Below are 21,885 nucleotides of genomic sequence, written 5' to 3'. Positions count from 1 at the left end.
GTTATCCCTCTGCTTGCAGAGCTCATCTTTCTTCTCCTTGGTCAGATACCACAGGGGCATGTTCAGCAGGTAGTTGAAGTCTGGGCCAGAGGCTGCAGCTGATTCTTTGTCGTTCTCTTCCTCCTCCCCCTCCTCTTCATCCTAAATGTGGATTTGAAACAAACATAGTCAACAAAAACCCTGACACACATGGGTAGGGCTACTGATCAAACACGGAAGCTCTTGAATCCAGCTAATTGAAAAGCAACTTGGGCCTCTCTAAGGATTACAAAGCCTCAGAGCTCGGGGCCAGTTTGGGCATATTCAGAGGATGACTGAGGCATTACCTTGTTCTGAGCCTCCTTCCAAGCCTTCACCGGATCAGACTCGTACCCTCTCTGGATAAGAACTTGAATCAGCTCTTTCTTGGGTTTGTTTTCTGCAAACAGACATTTCAGGATTGTCACTCAGTGCCACCATTAGGAGCGACAGATGAGCTTTACAGTTTGGATCCCGTGGTTGTAGCTGCTCAGCAATCCTACAGAGCTCCAAACCAGCCTTTCCACATCACAGCTGGGACATGTGGAAGAGCCTGAACAACACCTGAAAAACTCCTATTTAGCAGGAGATTTGTCAGGGAAGTATCGTTCCTGTACCAGCCAAAACAATGTTAATATTTTCCTTTGTTTCCATACATGCATTTCCCCTGCTTTAAGTAGTTTGTCAGCTTGGGGAAAAAAGGTATGATGGTATAAAACAGGTTTCATCATGATAGGCAGGTGGAGAAAGAAACCCTTGATAGTTTATGCTCCAAGTGCTCAACCACTGGAAATGCTTCAGCTGGAATTTGGTCCTTTTTAAGGTATCAGAAGCCATCAACCATGAGACACAAATACAAATGAAACCAGCTCTGGCAGCCTTGGAACTACTTATCACAAAAAAAAACCCAAGAAAATGCATTTCAGGGGAATTATTTCTCTTCCTGAGTTCAGTCAGACAGACTCGAGCTGCTGGGATTACTGGGCTGCCTTCAGACACAAACCACAAAGCATCTTATGACACGTTGTCTGGCCGCATCCTCCGCGGAGGCAGCGGAACACAGCCTGGCTTTTACACCGAGGGGGAAAAGTTGATTGAAAAATGTGAATGCTGGGAACAAAGATCTGCTTCTTTTTCTAGCTCATGATTCTCAGATGCTGCTGCTTGAGTATCATCTAAGTTTGAAACCTCCAGTACACTGAGAATGTGATTTGGAGTATTTTTGCAGAGGTTCACAAAGATAATGGAGAGAGGTACAGATTCTTAAAATGCATTTAACAGCAATCACTGCCCCTTTCTAAATCCACAAATCATTAACTCTGACTCCTACCAAATCAGAAATAAATGAGAATTATTGCTAAACTATAAAAAAATTCTCTCAAAAACTGTCAAACACAGAGCAGGAAAGCTGCATAAGTATCCCATTGTCATTATGATGTGTATAATACACAGACCAAGGATCCTCTGTGAAGCATTTTCCTCTTAGCTGTCACAAGAACAGAGATAAGCCCTGGTGTGGTTTGTAAAAACCAGCCTGGGGCTGAGGGGGTGCTGACAGGGCTCAAGAGATCACCCAGTTCTCCCAGTTACAACCCCAGTCACCAAGAACAACATACCAATCACAATTTTGCCATCTATTTTCTCCAGGATGAAGCGAGCCTGGTTGCTCAGCTTTGCAGACTCAGCACCCAGCATCCCAATAAGCCACTCCTTCCTCAGATTGTAATACCGGAGCCGGAGTTCAAAGAACTCCTTAAGAATGTCCTGGGGAGAGTCGTATTTCTTGAGAAAGCCGACATGGTCGAAAAGAACCTGGAGGAAAATGAAAGAACACGGGTGTTACGATGATAACGCCGATTCCAAACCCACTGAAAGTTACCTGTAACACAGGTGTGATGGTACTGCTGAATTATTAACCAACAAATGATCAAATCTCAGGGTTGTTCTAGAAACAACTTCAGTTTGTGAGCACAGCAGACACAGAGACAATTTTAGTATTTCAGTGTTCTTGAATACAAGCAGAAGAGTTAAGGTTACTTCAATCTTAGAGCTCTGTGCAGGACAAACATCTCACATCAAAGCTTCACACCTTGTCAGGAACCAGACGTTCAGTGCCCCTGCTGCTGGCTCACAGAGCTCTGCAAACTGTGATTTCAGATCATTTTGCCTCCTTCAGGCAAACCATCTACTCTGGACCCACTCCTAAGCCAGGCTCTTGACCTTTGAAAGCTGATTTAAAACCAGTAACAGCAGAAAAATCAAAGTGAATAGGTTACTGCCAAAGAGGATTTTTGTTTCACGCAATGACTGCAGCTGTCCACAGAGTCTGAGTTAAACCAAGAAATTCCTTCAGCAAAATCTGTCACGTACCATGGAGTTGCACGTTAAACTTGTTTGGAGTTTGAAGACCTTATGCAGCCCCACAGCTTCGGCTTCTGCTAGTTTATCCTCAGTCATCTTCACCACAAACCTCACCGTGGTGTCTGTGTGATATTCTTTGTAGTCTGTGATGAGAGGAGGGGTCTTCTCAGTGCCATTCAACATGGGCTCCAGAACCTGCTCTTTATATGTCTGAGGAAAGAAACAAAGTCAGATCCAAACCCCACTACTCACTTTTTGCTTTAAAGAGCAAACGATACATTCCCAGAGCAGATTCCCTGTTTATTACCTGTGTCCATGTTCTGACAGGCAGCTCAGTGATCTCAATGGTTGTAGAATCAAGGATGGACACTTCACCACTTATCACGTACTGATTAGGCCCCAGCTCATCTATGGTGCCCTTGAAATTCTTGTAACTGGGAAGCTGAGGAGCAAAAACACTGGATTCAGCTTTCTGTGGATGCCTCTTTTTTTAAGCATGCCCATAAAATGCTCAATATGAGCTCAATAAACTAACAAGCAAGACATTTGGTTTTTAATTTTATTATTTACCATTGGCAGTGGCTCTTCTCCATCCATCAGCCGACGGATATTGTTAACAACTTCCCTGATATCAAAGTTGGGGATTTTACAGGCCCAGCCAGTACCAATCCCTTCAGCCCCGTTGACCAGCACCATTGGAATGATGGGCATGTACCACTCTGGCTCCACACGCTGGTTGTCATCATAGAGGAACCTCAGGATGTTGTCATCCATTGGTGGGAACACCAGGCGTGCCAGGGGACTGGAACAGAGAAGGGAATTTAAGCCCAAATTCTTGTTACAGAACGTGACCTCTATGCAAAAAGATACTTCCTTAATTTTTATTATCCCACCCAGATTTCTCCCTTTGGTTCTGCTTCCATTTCCATATTCTCTCTGCTGATAGCCACGTTTCCATGATGAAACCTAGCACCTGAACTTCACTTCAACTGTTGCTACTCTGAGCATGCAAGTATAGCCCAAAGTCTTAAAGGGAAAAATCCAATCTGTTTTTCATTTTAATTGCTGTAAAATCGAGTCCTTTAAGACAGTAAAAACTTTAGAATGCTGACCTGAGCATGGTGAAGATGTATCGAGGGCTGGCAGAGTCTTTGCCTCCGTGCAGCCTTGTGCCAAACTGACCGATGGGCTGCAGCAAGTTGAGGTTGTTGCTGCCCACGAAGTTTTGAGCCAAGTTAATGATGGTCATCATCAGTGCAGCCTGCAATAAAGGAGGTGCAAAGCCGTGCAATGCAGAATGGTTCAGGGGGTGGACAAAGTAAGGCAACATTCACACTAAGAACTTAACTGACACAGAGGATAAACTCAACTGATGAAAAACTGGAGGAAACTCAAGGAAAATGCATCCTAAGACCATTTGAAATGTTCTAATGACCCATGTCTCTATCTATTGCTGTCTACCTGCTTTGAAACCTCCAGTGAAAGATTCTGTCAGTCTCCACAGAGAACCTTGTGGTAGTGCTTAACTTTTCCCGACCCAGGCAGGGGTTAAGGTTATTAACAGATGTTAAGGTTATTAACATCTGCCTAAGTCCATCACAAATTAAGTAGGGTTTTCTTTTTCCACTTTTTTTGAATGAACTATGCTCCCATGAAGTCCAGACAGGAGAGGCAGAGTGACCAATGTCAGATTAAATTAATACTGAAGAATTAATTGTGGAAACAGCTAAACAGCAACTTCCCTTTTACACACTCAAACATCTAATTCTGATTTAGAGGCATCATAACTCACACCAACAAGAAGAGCTTTTTGCCTTTCCTTTAAAGAGCTTTGCACACCCAGGCAGGCTCTTACCTCACCGTGATGGTATGAGGACATCTCAGCCACAGAACCAGCCAGCTGAGCAACCTTCACCTCCCGCTTATCGTTCCGTTTGAAACAGGTGAACAAAACCTTCCTCTGACCTGGCTTCAAACCTGTGTGAAAAAAGAAAAGACCTCGTGGTTAGAACATGTGATGTGATGCACTTGGCTCTCTAGAGATGCAAGAACTGCTTAAAGATTCTCTACCAGCTGAGTAAGGTACTGGCAATAATATACTACAAAATGGACAAGACATTTCATCCAAAGATGAAAAAATCTTAGACAGCAGATAACAGACTTCAGGATACTGACCCTGAAACCTCAGCAGGTTCCCTGGCTCTGATGTGACATCAAACAGCCATTTCCTCAGTTCTGGGGATACATCATGCAGAACCACGACTTAGAAATCACTTACCATCAACCAGTGATGGGATTGATCTCTCATTATCTGAGTTTGAGAACAGCACTAACTCCTTGTTGATGAAGTCATTGTATGTCAGGTAATCAGTGTTTTTCCCATACAGGTAGTCCTAACAAAAAAAAACAGAGAGAAGATTGCCTTAATTTTAACAGGGCCTAATCAGTTTCTTGGTTAGTTCACTGAAATGGGAACTCCTTGTAAGACCAGCTAAATACAGCTCAAGTGGTGACACCCTCGGCGTGGCGAAGGGAAACGCTTCCCAGGATGCATTATTTCCACCATTTTGGGGGAAATAAAGACTTCATTTGCCTGTGTTTGAATTACCATTTTCCTATTGATACAGCAACTTGAAAGATGAGAGTTAAAAATGAAGTTGACAGTTGGATAATTGACAATGAGGCTACACTGATAAGATGAGAGAAGCAGCTGCTCTGCGAAATCCTGACACATTTTCAACGTCCTGTAATCCGGACCTGACTCACTGACTGAGCTGTGTGTGCTGGGATGAGGCTGAGAACAGCCCCAGGCAGAGACTGGAAACCTGTTTCCTTATAAACATAAACCTTTTACCTCTGGTAGACCGTGCAGCTTCCGTTGTCTCCTATCCTCCATGAAATTAGTCAGCCACTCCTTTCGCTCTTCTATCTTCTTCTTGCTAAAGGCCTGGATGTTACAAAATGAAAAGTAACTCAATTCCAGAACATTCTGTGGTTCTGCACTATTGGATCACTTGAGAAAAAGGAAGAGCTTGCCCAGGAGAACAACATGCTAATCAGGCTGATTTAAGAGCCCGAGAAATGCAATAAAAGGCTTCTGTAGCTAAACATATTAAGAGCATAATTTCCACCACTCTGTAGAAGACAGAGTAGTTAGGTTTAAATTGATAGATTTTTAATATAATAACAGAAGACTAAAGCAGATTTGAGGGGAAGAAGTTACTATTTTGGGGAAAAACTTGACTTTTTGATATTGCCTAAAGCTCTGAATATTTAAGAATCAAAGACCAGCTAAGGTGAAGTTCACAGAAACAAAGACTATTTTAATCCACTGCTTTGCACTGGGGGAGGAAGGGGAGATCTAACTGGGAGAAAACCGCAGCAGAATCCACAGAAAAATGTTGAAGGAATATTTACTATTGTGTCTGAAAATGTCAATTGGTTTGTAGTGATTAGTTTGTTCCAAGCTATATTTAAAGCCCATCACTAAAAGGGTACTCTTGCCCTGAGGTTGAGGGGCAGATTCCATGCTCCTGGTTCAACTACAGCTGTAGCCTTGGTAACACAGAGATTGTCTCCAGCCCAAAGGCCTCCGAGAGCATTTCAAAAGAAAATACAGAGCACTCTACAAGGTGAAATACCAAAGGTAGTAAGTCAGCAATTAAATCAAGGGTTAGTTACCAGGGTGATCGCAGCATCATCTTCAGGCCCAGAATATTTGAAGCCAATTCGGTGTTTTGCCATATCTGCAAAGTATTCTTTGGCCTCCTTTGATGTGCTGGTACCCAAACCTGCAGGGACAGGAGAGTTAATCCTAATGACTTTTTGCCTAAATTAAGTTCCAATTCAAAGAAATATTTTGCTATGTTCAATTGTTGTGATGCATCATATGAACATACAGTGTGAAGATGACTTGCTGAAAACTTGAATTACTTCAAAAAGAGATGTATCACAAAAGTCAGAAGAATTACAATGAAGTGGGCAGTGGCATGTAGTAGTTTTGGATTTTGTCTGTAATTCCTGTAGATATCTGAAATCTAATTGGAATATCATAGATGGGAAGAGACTTGGAGGACATCCAGTCCAAATCCTTTCTGCAAAGCAGGATCGACTGCATCAAATCATCAATGCTCTCGCTTGGATCAGTTTCACCACATTAAGTTTTTACAAACCTTTGTAGTACTTGATTTTCCACGAGTTGTAGTTCTGTGTACTGGCTTTCCATTCTTCAAACTCGGGAATGCTGTAGAATGCAATTTCTTCTTTGTTTTTAAAGGCCTGCAATGGACAAACATTTCAACTGTGAAATGAAAGGCATTTTTGGGCAATGGATCCTCAGTCATTCACCTCATCCTCCCCCAGCCCTCACCTTTATGATGGGAGTAATGAATTCCTCCAAAAAATTGTGTCTTAGAAGAGATGGCCAGTTGTGATGGATGAAGTTAATCAGCAAACCTTTGATGTGTGATCCATCCTGATCCTGAATTACAAAAGAAACAAAACAAACCATATTTTATCATGGAATGATGGAAATGACAATTGTTGGCTTAATAGTAAATGACTCTGTAATTCCAGCTAACTGACCCTATTAACTTGCACCTCTAAAAAAGTGGCCATGTGTTAATTGCTGAAAATTAAGAGAAACAGAAAAGGTATTCTTGGTGAAAAAAAGGTGTCAAGGACTGGTCAAGGACTGTGAAACAGCAGAATGGAGAGACAGTGTTTAGCTGTTTGATGTAACTCACCATTTTACTTTTTTTGTGGCTGAAAAGACATTTTGACCCACAAAAATGTAAAATGGGAAAAAGAAACACAGAGAATTGGGTACAACTGTAGCAGCAGTTTGAGAAATATTTTCTTCCTATCTCTTTATTTAAGTGCTAATTGTTATGCTCTCCCAACTTTCAATAAACCTAACCTGATCTGTCATGATCATAATCTTTCCATAGCGAAGACTTTTTAAAGATTCTTGATCTTCATAGTTCTTTTTATACTGCAAACCCACAATCTTGATGATGTTGTTGATTTCAGCATTTTCCATAATCTGAAAGAGATCACACGGAACAAAAACTTGTCTTTCAGACTCAAAATGAAAGTATAAAGTTATCCATAAGTGAATCACTGGCTGAGTTCTGTCCTGCTGGGTTCTTTTTTTGCTGTGTAGGAACTTGTAATTTCTAATGGTTAAATTATTTTAGATAATTCAAAACATTTCCCAATCCACAACATGAACATTATCCCCTCAGGCAAATCACTGAACAGGACTTAATCAATATTCCTACTTAACCAGTGAGGCAGGCTCCAGCTGAGGGAAGACTCAGGTGTTTAAGACACTGCTCCTTGGAGTTCCAGCGCTCCAGGTGCAGCTGCACAAATCACACCACACCTTCCAACCCGTAACTGTAACCATTTTCCAACCAACCTGCTTATGAGAAGCTTCCCTGACATTGAGGATTTTCCCACGAAGAGGAAACACTCCATATTTGTCTCTACCAACCACTCCCAGACCAGAGACAGCCAGAGTTTTGGCTGAGTCTCCCTCAGTCAGGATCAGTGTACAATCTAAAGAATTCTTGCTGCCTAAAAAAGAAGAAAATCGAGTCAGTTTTCTGCTTGAGAAATGAAATCCAAGGCTGCACATTCACGACTGAACAAGTATAAATAATCTTTTAAGGCAGTTTTTTTTGGCACTGCGCACAGTAAATGGGGATAATCATAGTAAATGGGACTGCAAAATGGGAGTAAAACTATAATGACAGGTTTTCTCTTCTCACTTCTCCTTAGGAGACAAATCTTTTGTTCAAAGAACAAGTTTTAACTGTTTTTCAATGAACTGGTTACAAAGGATGTCAAACACTTACCAGCATCGTTGGCATCATCCAGTTTAGGAACACCTTTAATCTTGGAGTGTTTCACAGCTGAACATTTCTTATTCAACTGGTTCTGAGCTTTAAATTTTACCCAATTTAGGATACTTTCAACAATGCCACAGCCAACTGCCTGCAATACAAAACCCAATCCAAAGTTGTAGTTGTGGGAAAAGCCTCAGCAATGACAGAAGTATTTTTGCAGACATCTTGACTGCTCATGTACATCAGGACTTACACCCTTAATGAATTTTTCACTCAGTTTGCAGGTAGAGCCGAAGTTCTTTGCCTGCAGAGTCATGTTCTCCTTAGTCTGAGAGTCAAAGGTTGGATTTTCAATTAAGGCATTCACAAAAATCCACATGTGGTTCTTCACCTGCAGTTAAATACAACGAGGATCACACACTGTACAGGCTCAGCTCACCAGTCAATCACAGGAGGGAACACTCAGCACTGCAGGGTTTGGAATTTTTGTCGATATTTTGTTAATTTTCAACAGCTAATGAACATTCATGAAGTGTTAAGATGATTTGGGATGTCAAGGAACTGGCATCTCTCCATCTCAAGAGGTGTTATCTAACAGATAGTGAGGTTTATGACTTGCAAAGGGAACTTAATTGGCTTAAACTGGACAATATGAGATTTCTATAATTAGCAATCTTCTGCATATTGTCTGCACAACAAAAAATGTGTTATTAATTAATGCAGCTATGCATTAAGCTGAAGTTACAATTTGCAGTAATGCTCAAGTTGTGCTCCCCACCCGGAAAATTCTGACACTGTACCTGGAAAGGCTTCACTCCAACTCCGTTTTTGTTCTTCTTTTTCACAACATCAATGATTTTGGTCACGAGCTGGTCAGCCACATAATCAACATGTCTGCCACCCTGAGGAGAACGGGACAAGGACCTGGGACTGAGGCCACCAAACCCCACAAAACTATAAATATCTATTTAAAACTTTTAAGCACATTCTTTGCAACATTGAAGTATTTTTCACTAACATAATTACACTTACAAATAACCAAGAATATGAATGTTGCAGAATATGGCACCAGCTTGGCTAAGCACACTGAGGAGTTACCTTTGTGGTGGCAATGCTGTTAACAAAGCTGACTTGCTGGAAGCCTTTTTCACTCAAAGTCAAGCACACTTCCCATCGGGAATTGACCTCCTCATGGATAACTTTAAGTGCATTCCCAGTTTCATCGACCTTATCCTTCAGATAGAGGTCCACATAGCTGCGGAATCCTTTCACCTGCGCGCAGACGAGAGCAGACAACTGGTTGATAATAGCTCCTACAAATACTTAATTCACATCCTCCTGCAGAAAATCCCTCCTGCATCTGTTCCTTTGCTGTATATGATGACAGGAACAGCCTCAAAAGAATCTCACTGGTTAAATGGCACAAAAAAAAATGCAGGTATTTGTGTTTGTTTTCAAGGCTCACTTACAGGAAGCCTCTGTCCATTCAGGAAAACTTTGACATCCTTTGTGGATCCAGCAATATCATAAGCTCTGCGAGACATCAGTGCTACAATGTCCTTATCCAGAACAGTCATCTTGAATTTGGACAGGTCAGGTTGGAAAGTGACACAGGTGTAATCATCTCCATCAAAGTATTTCAGCTTCATTTCTCCAGCCTTCCCCATGTTGTCTGTCCAGGTCTGAGGAAAGGAGCTTTGGTGAGTTGCAAGTCAAACACACACACACACACATAACCACCTTAGTTTTTAAAAGCAATAAGATGGTTTATGTGTTTTAGATATCTTTAAATTAAACAAAACCTCTGGTTAAAAACCAGATTCTGATGCTGTCTGCTAATTTCATTATTCCTTTGAATTACTGTTTGTGGGTCAAATTTACTGCAATCACACTGAACTAGAGTTTTGAAACAAAACCCGAGGGTCTCATTTGAAAACCTCAGGTTTAAACTCCTTGGAAAGAAAAGTGCTCCTACCTGCTTGAACAACTTTTTGTATTCACGACATCCAGTTTCCACAGTAAATTTTGTGCTGAATATGTTGCACAGCTTGGCTCCATAACCATTTCTCCCCCCTGGAATTAGAAGGAACACAGACTTGTGTTATTCTCTTTGTCCAAAACCATCTAAAAGAATGCAAGACTGACTGGAGTTTGTCAATGTCCACCCAATCCAAAGACAACTGTCAACAAGCAATCATATTCTGCAAGCTCAGTATGCAACTACAAACTTTGATTTAATTAGGGTTTAAGAAAATATTCAAAGACAATTTTCCCTGTTCCCATGTTTGCACTGTTATTATGATTAAACAGAGCACAGAGACTTCACTGACAGATTCAGAACAGCATTTTCATAGGATCACAGAATGGTTTGGGTTGGAAGGGACCCCAAAGCCTATCCAGTCCCACTATCTGCTGTAGGCAGGGCACCTTCAAGCAGCCCAGGGTGCTCCAAGCCCTGTCCAACCTGGCCTTGGACACTTCCAGGGATGGGGCAGCCACAGCTGCTCTGTGCCAGGGCCTCAGCATCCTCACAGAGAGGAATTTCTTCCACATATCTCACCTAAATTTCCCCTCTTTCAGTTTTCACACTGCATCAAGGACCCCCTTCCTGCCCTTTCTAGTTCAGGTCACACACCTAGAGCTGCTCAGAGATATTAGCAGAGCCTTCCTCACCTGTGACTTTCTTCTCATTGTCATCATAGTTGCTGGATGTCAGCAGCTGTCCAAAGATCAGAGCAGGCACATAGACCTTCTCCACTTTGTGTTCAACAACTGGGATACCTTTCCCGTTGTTCCACACGCTGATTGTGTTATTCTCCCTGGGGAGGGAAAGAAAAGTCTGTTTTTAAGGCTGCAAGTGGCTGAGCTGTGAAAGAAGTCACCAAAAGGCTCTGGGGAAAGGCACCACTTCACCAGGAACAAATCTGTGCTCAGCAAGTGCAGCAGCTGCCAGCAGAGGGGGGACAGGCAACACAGAAATGCCCAGATCTGCACACGCTGGCTCTGACATGGACCCACACACCAAACCCCTGTCTGTGCTCAATCAGGATGAACAGGAAGAGGAAGAGGTGGGAAACCACAACAACAAAAGAGCTGTTTCCCCAGTCAGCCCTCTGTAAGAGAGCAGGGCACTGAGCAGAGAGAAAGGCTTTCACAACTGGTGAATTAAATTTGGGTTATCTCAAATCAGTCCCGCAGTGCCACCTCAGCTTTGCAGAACAGCTGAAGGCAACCAACAGCAATGAACCCAAACTTACACATCAATTGTGACTTTAATGCACGACATGTTTTTATCCCTCTGCTTGTTGTCTGCGGCATTGACTAGAAAGGAAAGAGAATATTGGTTTTTTATTACGTTCTCAATCAAGGGAAAACGATGAACTATGAAGTCTTCCAGTAGAACGAACACAAAAACTCACTACAGTGTTACTAATAATCGCCTCAGCATGAAAATATTTTGCAAATTACAAAGAGTTATCGTGGAGTTATGAAGGTTGGAAACGACCTCTGAATTCCTCCAGTGCAACCATTGACATAAAAGGGAGAATTTTGGGCAGAATGAAATCAGGTTTGCAATTGGATTTTTCAATTTTTTATTTTTGTTTGTTTCCCATTAATGGCTTGCTGTTAAGCAGTGCTAATAAGTTCTTGATAATTTATGTTTAGTTCCAGTTTCTTCCATTCAACCCCCGTTAATAACCCGTCACTCACTCACTCAATGGATGTCAGCTTACCCAGAATCTCATCAAAGATTTTGTACAAGCCAGGCACAAAGGTCACATCTCTGCAGTTGAGGCCGATGCCTTCATCATAAACCCACATTTGCTGGAAAAAAAAAAAGGAATTTGTAAGTGCCCAGGTACACACCCTCTTCTGTGCAATCCGTTTGTTTTGTGATTGATAAGCTGATGTTTTGTGCTTTGTAAACAGCTGCTAAAGACTCTCCGAGGTGCTCGGGGGGCTCAGCCCCACTCCCCCCTGCCCCTACCTGGGTGACGAGCTCCACGGAGCCGATGTAGGTGTCTGGCCGGAGCAGGATGTGCTCCAGCTGCGTTTTCTTCTGGTAGATGTGCTCCACCGAGAGCTTCTTGGGGCCATCGGGCTTGCTGACGAGGATGTTCTCGTTGGCGGGCTGTCGGGGCACAGGCAGCGGCCGTGAGGGGCGCACAAAGGGAACACGAAGGGACCGGGCCGGGCAGAGGAACGGGATCGGGGCTGGGGGCGCGAAGAGAACCGCAATCGCAGAGGAGCGGGAGGGCTGGGGAAAGGGCCGAGAGAGGAGCCCGGGCAGCCCCTGAAGGAGACCCGAGGGGGGCTGCGAAGGACCCGGGGAGACGCTGAGGGGGGCCGGGAGGAGAACTTGCGGGTGCCCGAGACCCCGAGGGGACGGTGTGGCGGGGGATCACGAAGCCCCGCAGGGGCGGGGGCAGCGGTCGCAGGACGTACCCGGAGGGGCGACTGGGGCTGCGAGAGCTCCATGGCGGCGGCGGCGGCGATAGAGGCTGAGGCGGCGATGGCGGCGCCAACGTCCCCTTCAAACCTCCGCTCGTCCCGCCGAAACGCGCAGCCAATCCCCGCTCGCGGCGCCCCGCGCTCTGCCAATCGCGGTGCGGGGGCGGGCACACTGCTAGCGCACTGCCCGCCCTCTGACCAATCAGAGGCAGCACCGCGCGTTCAAACCGGCCAGTCGGGAGGGAGAGCGGTGAGATGGGCGGCGGGATTGACCAATAGAGGAGCGAGAGGGAGGGCACCGAGGCTGCCTGTTTGCCGTTAGTGGTGGGACACGCTGGGATGCACTGGGACATACTGGGACACACTGGGATGTACTGGGATATACTGGGACGCACTGGGACGCACTGGGACATACTGGGATACACTGGGATGTAGTGGGGTACACTGGGATATACTGGGATACACTGGGATGTACTGGGACATGCTGGGAAACACTGGGATGTACTGGGATGTACTGGGATACGCTGGGATGTACTGGGACACACTGGGATGTACTGGGATGCACTGGGATGCACTGGGACGCACTGGGACACACATACTGAGATATACTGGGATGTACTGGGACACACATACTGGGATGTACTGGGACACACTGGGATGTACTGGGATGCACTGGGACACACATACTGGGAGCACTGGGACGCACTGGGATGTACTGGGACATACTGGGATACGCTGGGAAACACTGGGACATACTGGGATACACTAGGACGTACTGGGATACACTGGGGCACACTGGGATACACTGGGAAGTCCCGGGTACACACTGCAATACACCGGACAGACCCTGTGAGCCCACTGGGGTACTGCTATACACTGGGCAAGCGCCAAGGATTCACTGGGACCCGTTGGACAGGGATACTGGACAGAGCCTGGACATGCACTGGGATACACTGGGAATCACTGGGATATGCTGGACAGACCTTGGACACCCACTGGAATACACTGGGAATCACTGGGATAGACTGGACAGACACTGGACACCCACTGGGATACACTGGGAATCACTGGGATACACTGGACAGAGCCTGGACACCCACTGGAATACACTGGGAATCACTGGACAGACATTGGACACCCACTGGGATACACTGGGAATCACTGGGATACACTGGGATAGACTGGACAGATAATGGACACCCACTGGGATACACTGGGAATCACTGGAATACAGTGGACAGACAACGGACACCCACTGGGATACGCTGGGAAGGCCTCAGGAACCCACAGGAATACACTGAGCAAGACCTGGCACCCCACTGGGATTCACTGGCACACTCTGTGTTCTGGGACCAAAACACAGACCTCACTGACATGGAGACCTGTCCTGCTCCCTGTTACTGGCAGCCCCAAGGGGACTGGAGCCCGCTCCCAGTCCCTGTTCCCATTCCCAGGTGTGTCCCCTCAGCCCCTTGCTGCAGCTGGCCATGTCCCCCCAAGAACAAAGCACGGTGTCCTATAAAACAACATTTTTGTATCTTTATTTCTGATGGTGACCCTGTTGGCCCCAGCGGGGGTCGGAGGCTGCAGGCACACCCCGTGGCACGGCGGTCTGTGGGATGGCACAGCCTGGCTGTGGTCCCGGTGTCCCCTCGGCGCTGCCGGGGACATTCCCCAGCCACACAGGCCTGGAGGAATGCCCGGAGCTCCCGCTCGGCTGTCCCCGCTGTCACCACATGTGCCGGTAAGGAAAAGCCACCTCGACGCAGAGCACGGCCAGCGGTGTGGAGCAGTTGTGGCGCTGGCCGGCCAGCGGCCCGCCCTCGCCCAGGGCACTGGCCATGCCCTGGGCCGTGCCAGAGCTGCGCCAGCCCTGGCAATCCCACCGGCGAGCATGGCCACCCCGCGGCGTGGAGCCGTGCCAGGCCAGCCGGTGGGGCCTGCGGGTGAGGACGGGGTGAGAGGGGCACCCCTGCTCTTTGCTGCCGCATTTCTGCAGGGAGGGAGCCGGCACAGACCCCCCGCGCAGGGCCACCCGTTCAGGACCCTGCCCACACTCACCAGAGGGGATCTGCCAGGACGTTGCGCCCGTTGAAGGAGTAGACGGGACCCCGCAGGGCAGCGCCGGACTGACCCCCAAAGAGGGAGCTCCAGGACTTGGCCAGCAGCTGCCCCTGTGGGCACGAGCCACGCTGCTGAGCCAGGGGCCAGGGGAATGCCCTGGTGCCCAGCACGTGTGGGCAGTAACATCCTCTGGCTTCTGCCAGCTCCCCAAATCCCTGAGCCCCGGCCCCAGGGCTGGCTGGGGGTCCCCCACCCGCTGCGGCTCATGGGGGCTGTGAGGCTTTGCCACCCCCCTGGGGAGGGGGTACCTGCCTTCAGGTTGATGATGGGGAGGGTCCTGTCTGTCCTCTTGACGATGGACACCAGGTGCTGGCTGGGGGCTGACAGGAAGGCCCGGAAGGTTCCGTAGAGCCCGGCCTCCTGTGACTGCCGGTAGCACTGCAGGTCAGCGCCCCGGATCCCGCTCATGTCACCCCAGAGGGGCACGTTGAGGGCAGCCAGGCGGAGCTGGGGGTGGCAGGGAGGAATTGAGGTCTCTGCTCCCCTCTTCCCAGAGGATGTGAGCCCCTGGCAGTGCTGGTGAGGATTTGGGGTCCCCTGGGCACCTCTCCCCCCCTCTCCCATGGCTGGCTGCTCATCCCCACCCTGGGGCCAGGCATTCCTTACAGATGGGATCCGTGGGGCCGTGGTGGTTGGCAGCATCTGGGGCAGCCCTTGTTCCTCCTCCTTGTGGATCTGCAAAAACACAGCTCAGGTCAGTCTGGGGACACCCATCTGTGTGCCAAGAGTGGGGGGCACCCTTCCCAGACCAACAGGACCCCAGGCTCTGCTCATGCCGAGCTGGCACTGCCCTGCTGGCATCCAGCCCGTTGCTAGGGCACGTCTCTCCCAGCATGGCCAGACCCTCAGCAGGGCTCACCAGTGAGTCTGTTGGAGACTGCACGGGTGACAGCGCGTTGGGACCTCTTGGCTGCACCCTCTTCACCTCCTGGATGGAGAGGTGGAAGAAGAAGGAGAGAACAGTCATGGGGGGTCTGTCCACTCCATCATGCAGAGGAGGGCTCTGTTCCCATACAGGGTCTTGAGTGGGCCCTGCAGCTCCTGCACCCCTCACCTGGTACTGTGGGGTGGAGGCAGAGGGGTCATCACCAGCCAAGAACGACTTGTGATCCTCCAGCTGCTCGATGACACAAACGGAGGGACAGGTTAGGGGGAATCCTCACCTTCCTGGGGATCTGCTGCCCTAGTGCCAAATCCAACCCTGGATCCTGCCCCCCCAGCCCTGCCAGGGACCCCACACGGTACCAGGAGGCGGCTCCAGCCAGCGGGGGTCCGGAGGAAGGCGTTGCTCCCTTCCTGCACATAGACCAGGCTCCCCTCGGGCACGGCACTGCTCGCCTTCACCATCAGCTCCTTGGACTTGAAAACCCACGTCTGGCGCTGGGGGAAGGCAGAGGGTGAGGTCCTGCTGTGGGGTACGGGGCAGCTGGGGGGGTTTGCCCGGGGCTGCAGCCTGGACGCACCCGGAGGTCAGCACGGGAGTCCGATGGCTCTGCCTGGGGGACTCCAGCACCTGGAGAGCCCAAAGATGGTGGGGGGTCACAAGGTGTCCCAGCAGAGGGCCTGGATGCTCCCATGGGAACTGGCCCCATGGGACGTGGTGGGAGTGGGTGGGAGAGCCAGCAGTGGTGCCAGGGACCCGTGCTGGCACGGTCCCAGCACCCAAGGAAGGGAGGAAGACTTCAGGAAAGGTGTCTCCAAGGAGGCTGGAGCCCCCAAAACACCTGGGAAACGCCCTCACCTGATGGCCAGCTGCGGTCTGCAGGTGCCTGTGAGGGCAAACAGAGCCTGTGTCTGCTGCTGGGCACAGGGAGGGGACAGGGACACTCGGGGACAGTGAGGCCGTGGCTTACCGGCTGCTTGCAGGGTGGCTGGGCATGCATGGGGTGCACCCTCTGCAACCAAAGACAGGCAGGTTTGGGGGGGCCCTGGTGCTGTGCGTGCTCACACGTGTGTGTGTGCTCTGGCACAGCTGTGTGCACACCACTGCTGGGCCTTACGTTGAGGTAGAGGAGACCTGGTGGGCCAGGGGGGCCGGGGGGCCCAGGGGGGCCGGGGTTCCCGGGGGGACCTCGAAGACCCTGCAGTGGAGCAGTGTGGAGATTGGACTGGGCTGTTTTGGTGCTGCCCTTTAGGGGGGCAGCTCTGACACCCAGTTGATGTCCCCCATGCTCCCACTCCTGTCCCCTCCCAGGGCTGAATGTCCCTGGCTGGGGCAGCACAGAGGGGCCAGGCAGGGACTCTCACATGGGAGATGATTGCTCCATAAATGTCTGGTTCCTCTTTGCCATCCTGCAGAAGAAGAGGGAGAAGACAGACTTATCCCCATCCTCCCTCTCTCCATTTTCCCTTCTCCCCCTCCCCTTCCTCCACCCCATCTGGGACTATGGGTCCTGAGGGGTTGCCAGTGGCATGAACCATGTCCCCAAGGCTGGGCTGGGGTCCCCAGGCACCCCTTCCCCTGGCACTCACCGGCTGGTACCTGCTGAGGGACCCCCAGGAGCCGGGCTGGCTGCCAGCGCTGGGGAAGGGGAGGTGCCCTGGTTTGCACCCGTGCTCCCCATAGCAGCACCCCTGGGTGAGCCACAGAGAGAGGCAGGATTAGAGCCTGTGCCGAGGCTGGGGGGTGGGTTTAGGATGTGCTGGGCATGTTCACGGGTGGCACAGGTGTGCACACGTGTGCCTCTGCATGTGCCATGGTGTCCCTCCTCCCCCACCCCGTGCCCCATGCCCAGGGGGGAGGTGAAGGGTGTTGGGGGAGCAAAGGCAGCACGGAGGGCTCAGGGGTGCACACTCAGGTGTAGGATGGGCCCCCCCCAGCCTGCGGCTCTCCCTCCACACTGCTGCTACAAACCGGCTCTCCGGGGTCGCCCTTTTCTCCCTGGAAGGGAAGTGAGAGATCTTGTCAGTGCCCAGCTCTGGGGGTCCCCAGGCCTCCCAACCCCCCCAGGCAGTGCTGTGCCTTACAACCAGGGTACCACCAGCCATGGAGCCGTTTGGTCAGGGTGCCAGGGCCCCTGCCCATGGTGCCCACTCACCTTGGGGCCCGGCAGCCCGGCCAACCCACGGTGTCCAGCGTGGCGTGAGTCACACTGCAAAGAGAGGATGTGTGGGGTGACACTGGGGTTCTCCCCACCAGGACCCACAGCCCAGGACCCCCCTACTCACCCGGTAGTCCCCTGGTGGTCCTGGTGGCCCCATGGGACCGGGCATGCCCGGGGACCCCGGCTCTCCGGTCCGGCCGGGGCTCCCTGGCATGCCTGGCAGCCCGTACTCGCCCTTCTCACCCTGAGGGCAGATGGCACAGCGTGGTCAGTGTGGAGTTGGTCCCCTGGGCTCCCCCGGGCCCCACTGTGGCAGGACTGGGGCAGCCCTGGAGTGCTCTGAGGGCTTGGTAATGGGGCTGCTCCCCCAGGGCAGGGCGAGGGACTGGTGAGCCCGGGTACCCCGTCCCACCCCAGGGCCGTGCACAGGCTGGGTTGGGACCCCCTTACCTTTGGTCCTGGGAATCCTGGCTCCCCTCGGAGCCCTGGTTTGCCAGGGTGTGATGCAGATCCTGGAGGACCAGGGGGTCCTTCGTGCCCAGGCACCCCGGGGGGACCCTGAGGCCCTGGGAGTCCGGGTGCCCCTGGGGATCCATCTGGCCCAGCTGAGCCTGGAGACCCTGGAAGTCCTTCAGCCCCAGGGAAGCCAGGTGGCCCCACGGCTCCTGGAGGGCCTGGGGGCCCTGGCTTTCCCTCCCGCCCGGGGGCCCCCTGGGGGCCATCGTGGCCTGGGTAGCCGGGGGGTCCGGGCATGCCGGGCAGTCCGGGGGGACCCGGGGGTCCTGGGTTTCCCGCAGGGCTTGAGACTCCCAGCTGCTCGTCCGGTCGGAGGGAGAGAGGAAAGGGAGCAGAGTCAATGAGCTGCTGCCATGTCGTGCGTGTCCCCTGGTCCCCCTGCCCACCCGCACGGCCACATGTCCCAGTCCTCCCCACCCCCGCCAGTCCCACCGGGGGCGGACCCTGCGGCCAGCACCGGCATCGCCGGCCCTTGTTCCTGCTCCGGTGCTCACCTCGTTCTCCGATCTCTTAGGGAGTGCAGCAGGCGCGGGTGAGCCCCGGGCTCCCCAGGCGCCCGGGGGTCCCGGGGGCCCCGGTGGTCCCGGAGGACCCGGAGGGCCCCGGGGACCCTGGTGACCTGGCTGTCCTGGGCTGCCGGACTTCCCTCTCTCGCCTAAGAATCCGGGCTGGCCTCTCTCGCCGGGGAACCCTCGGTCACCTTTCTCTCCCTGTCGGGGAAATTCAGAGCCTGGCTCCACCTTCTGGCACTTTCCTCCACTGGAGCCCACCACGGGCACCTGCCGACTCCCTCCCTGGAGCCACCTGAGTGACTTCTCAACCCAGACCCCAAAGTTAGAGTCCAAATCCTGAGCAAAAAGGGCTTCGCACAGAAAACAGCCTGTCCGTCTGGCTCCCTGCGGGAGGACCAGCGCACCTTTGGGCCGGGAGGGCCGGGAGGGCCGGGGCGCACGGGGCAGACGCAGCCGGAGGTGTTGTGCACCTGGAGAGGGAGAGAGCAGCCGTGAGCCGCGGGCCCGGAGCCCCGAATGACGGGTCCGACACGGGTGCCCCGCGCCCACCTCTCACCTGGAGGGCAGGGTCCCTCTCCGGGGCCGCCGGGAGCCGCCGGGGCAGCCCCTTGGCCGTGGTCTGTGCGGGGGAGAGGAGGGGATGAGAGCGAGATCCCGGAGCACCATCCCCGTTCCCCACTCCCACCGTCCCGTCCTGCCAGCCCGTGTCTCCCAGGGCCCCTTGTCCCGGTGTCCATCCCAGGCTTTCCCTGGGGACCAGGAGCCCTCCACCACCTGGATCTGCAGGAACTCCTCCTCCACTGCGCTCCCCTCCAAGACCTCCGGGGCGGCCGTGGGTCGGTGCTGCTTGGGACAGACAGGGACTACTCAGTGCAGGGCTCGGGGGGATCCTGGGGGCAGGTGGGACTCTCCCCGAGTCGGGGCTGCCCTCAGCTCGGTGTGGGGGCCCAACCCCAGCGCTGCTGTGGGTCTGCCCCATGTGAGGGGACACTGGGAGCTGCCGTGATTTCTTTCCAAAGGGGCAGAGAGAGCTGAGTTGGGGGCTGGAGCAGGGCTCAGCGCCCTGGCTGGTGTGTGCAAGCAGGGCACGGATAAGGGGAGGGATATAGCAAGGAGCGTAGCAGCAGCCGGGGAATTTTGGGAGGGCTGGAGGAGCCGGAGGGGAGCTGCTGCCCAGGGGAAAAGCACCTGGCCTCGTGTCCGTGGCGGGGCACGGCCTGACCCCTTCGCTGCCCCCCTGGAGAGTTGGTCCCGGCGTTTAGGGGCTGTTGCCAGAGGAGGTTTGCTCAGCAGCACCTTCCCCACGGGCTCCACGCTGCCGTCTGTGTCTGCAGGAGCAAAGGAGCGCTGGGATGGCAGGTGGCAGGGCTGGAGGGGGACCAGGGTGGCACAGCACTCCCAGTTCCCAGCACCTGCCATGGCCACAGCAGCGCCACCAGCAGCCCTAGACCCTGGCACCCCACACACCACCCTCCACATGCCCCCTCCATGCTGAAGCGCAGGAATTTGGGGTGCTGGGAGAGCCATCTCCCCATTCCACCGTGCCTACCTTCCTCCCCATCCAGGCTGGGGGGCGTGGGGCTGGTGCCTGGATCCGGGGTGGTGTCCTCTGATCCCAGGGAAAACCACTGGGCCGTGGCAGGGTGCGGGCACCTGGCCAGCACCGAGACGATGCAGAGGAGCCGCAGGAGGCTGCTGGACCCCATTCCGCTGCCCCGGCGCCCGGCTGCCCAGGATGGGGGTCCTTGGCTCGTCCCGCTCCCTGCGCCGTCTGGTCCCGCGGCCCCGGCACGGCGCCCGCTGTTATCGGCGGCCCCGACACGCCCCCGGCCCGCCCCGCACCCGCACCCGCACCCACGGCCCGCATCCGGCGGGTGCTGAGCACCCACGCAGCCCGGACACCGTGTGTGCTGCCAGCCCAGGGAGAGGGGGCAGCGGGAGACACGGGAAGGGAGGAGATGCCAGAATGGATGCGAGGGAGGGCTGGGGAGGAGAAGCTGCCTGGAAATGGGGAGTAAATGCAGTGGAGGAGGGGGCTGGCTGAGGACAGAGGGCATTGGCTGCAGATCCTCCCTGAGGTCAGTCCTGCTGCTGGTATTGGAGTCCTGCAGCATCTGTGCAGGCACTGTGTCCCAAAGTACACTCAAAGGGCCTGGGGTCTCACTGGTTTCATCAGAGCCACCCTCAGGTGGGGGGGCTACAGCTCTCTCTGACCCCCCAGCCCCCTCCTGCTCCTGTCTCCTGCCGGCCTGCAACCTCTCCTCGGGGCTGTGGCAGCTCCAGACCCTGCTGGGCGTGTGGCTGAGGAGCAGCAGCCAGTTTGGGCCCCCGAAGCCTTGAGAATGCCAAAGAGCCCCCCATCAAGGACTGGGGGCACGGGGCTGTCCCAGGAAAGGATCTGGGCTACACTGGGCACCAAACACCAGCACTGAGCCCCTGCATGGCCTCAGAGCTGGGGTTGGGGTGGGGGCAGCACAACTGTGGGGGGCACCAGCCCAGCCCCACTCAGTTTTACAGGATGGTGCTGGGACAGGGAGCTGGGGGAGCAGTGTCTGGGCAGAGGTGAGGGAATGCTGTCCTCCCCTGCGTGCCCCACCGGCCGCTGGCGCTGCCTCTGCCCGCAGACACAACAGTTCTCCCTGGCGGGCACTCAGTGCTGCCAGGGCCTGATAAGGTGCCACAGCCTGAGCAGGACCGGGCACCTGTTTGGGTTTGGTCTCTGCTGGGACACTGAGTCAAGGCTGGTGCCTCTGCCCCGAGTCACGGCCACTGTGCAGCAGTGCCAGGCAGGGCAGGGGCTCAGAGCGGGGCTGTGTGAGGATACCTTGTGGGGCCTGGGGCTGGGGGGTGTGGGGGACATAGACCCTCTTTGCCCCTGTCTTGCCTTGCACTTGCTGATGCCCAACTCACCTGCACAGGAGAGAGAAGATGGTCTTGAGAGCCCTGGTGGCAATGCCACCAGTGCTGTCACTCAAGCCTCCAAGTGCCAGTTTGAGCACCAGATGT

The 21,885-nt window shown here is 52.6% G+C and overlaps 2 protein-coding genes across 3 annotated transcripts; both read right to left on the bottom strand.

The window, feature by feature from the left end:
- On the bottom strand, window positions 1-12,740 carry LOC119712037 (DNA topoisomerase 2-alpha; the record flags this gene model as incomplete). Its single annotated transcript, XM_038162843.1, has 26 exons — window positions 12,678-12,740; window positions 12,220-12,363; window positions 11,966-12,056; window positions 11,489-11,552; window positions 10,905-11,050; window positions 10,207-10,304; window positions 9,701-9,913; window positions 9,330-9,503; window positions 9,032-9,133; window positions 8,485-8,622; window positions 8,241-8,379; window positions 7,802-7,959; window positions 7,298-7,423; window positions 6,749-6,859; window positions 6,552-6,657; window positions 6,061-6,170; window positions 5,234-5,326; window positions 4,658-4,772; window positions 4,235-4,356; window positions 3,492-3,640; window positions 2,950-3,181; window positions 2,687-2,821; window positions 2,389-2,589; window positions 1,635-1,830; window positions 327-418; window positions 1-141 (listed from the first exon to the last, which is right to left on the bottom strand). Coding segments are annotated over exons 1-26 (3,429 nt in total), but the record flags the coding sequence as incomplete, so codon positions are not given.
- Window positions 12,741-14,208: 1,468 nt separating this feature from the next.
- LOC119712106 (collagen alpha-1(VIII) chain-like) lies at window positions 14,209-20,783 on the bottom strand. 2 transcript variants are annotated; one of them, XM_038162997.1, is made up of 23 exons: window positions 20,429-20,783; window positions 20,068-20,207; window positions 19,654-19,722; window positions 19,436-19,498; window positions 19,284-19,349; window positions 18,862-19,077; window positions 18,302-18,664; window positions 17,976-18,095; window positions 17,846-17,899; window positions 17,662-17,688; window positions 17,280-17,381; window positions 17,055-17,099; window positions 16,808-16,888; window positions 16,661-16,702; window positions 16,549-16,576; window positions 16,271-16,389; window positions 16,053-16,187; window positions 15,862-15,924; window positions 15,667-15,735; window positions 15,414-15,482; window positions 15,060-15,254; window positions 14,745-14,857; window positions 14,209-14,623 (listed from the first exon to the last, which is right to left on the bottom strand). In XM_038162997.1, exons 1-23 carry the CDS (start codon window positions 20,583-20,585, stop codon window positions 14,413-14,415), a joined length of 2,547 nt encoding a protein of 848 aa, XP_038018925.1. In that variant the 5' UTR covers window positions 20,586-20,783; the 3' UTR covers window positions 14,209-14,412. The 2 variants fall into 2 exon arrangements, with proteins under 2 accessions (XP_038018925.1, XP_038018926.1); XM_038162998.1 differs by having other exon boundaries at window positions 16,271-16,320.
- Between the last annotated feature and the right edge of the window lie 1,102 nt (window positions 20,784-21,885).

The sequence above is a fragment of the Motacilla alba genome, chromosome 27, assembly GCF_015832195.1.
Source record: "Motacilla alba alba isolate MOTALB_02 chromosome 27, Motacilla_alba_V1.0_pri, whole genome shotgun sequence".
Taxonomy (NCBI): domain Eukaryota; kingdom Metazoa; phylum Chordata; class Aves; order Passeriformes; family Motacillidae; genus Motacilla; species Motacilla alba.
This window is presented reverse-complemented; position numbering and strand designations above follow the sequence as displayed.

Bases quoted from the DNA above. Each gene is read 5' to 3' on its own strand.
- LOC119712106 (XM_038162997.1), bottom strand. From the start codon at position 20,585: ATGGGGTCCAGCAGCCTCCTGCGGCTCCTCTGCATCGTCTCGGTGCTG. The intron at 16,390-16,548 runs GTGAGGGCGTTT...CCATGGGGCCAG, and splicing joins AGACCGCAGCTGGCCATCAG to TTCCCATGGGAGCATCCAGG. The intron at 14,858-15,059 runs GCAGGTACCCCC...TCGTGCCCACAG, and splicing joins TCCCCATCATCAACCTGAAG to GGGCAGCTGCTGGCCAAGTC.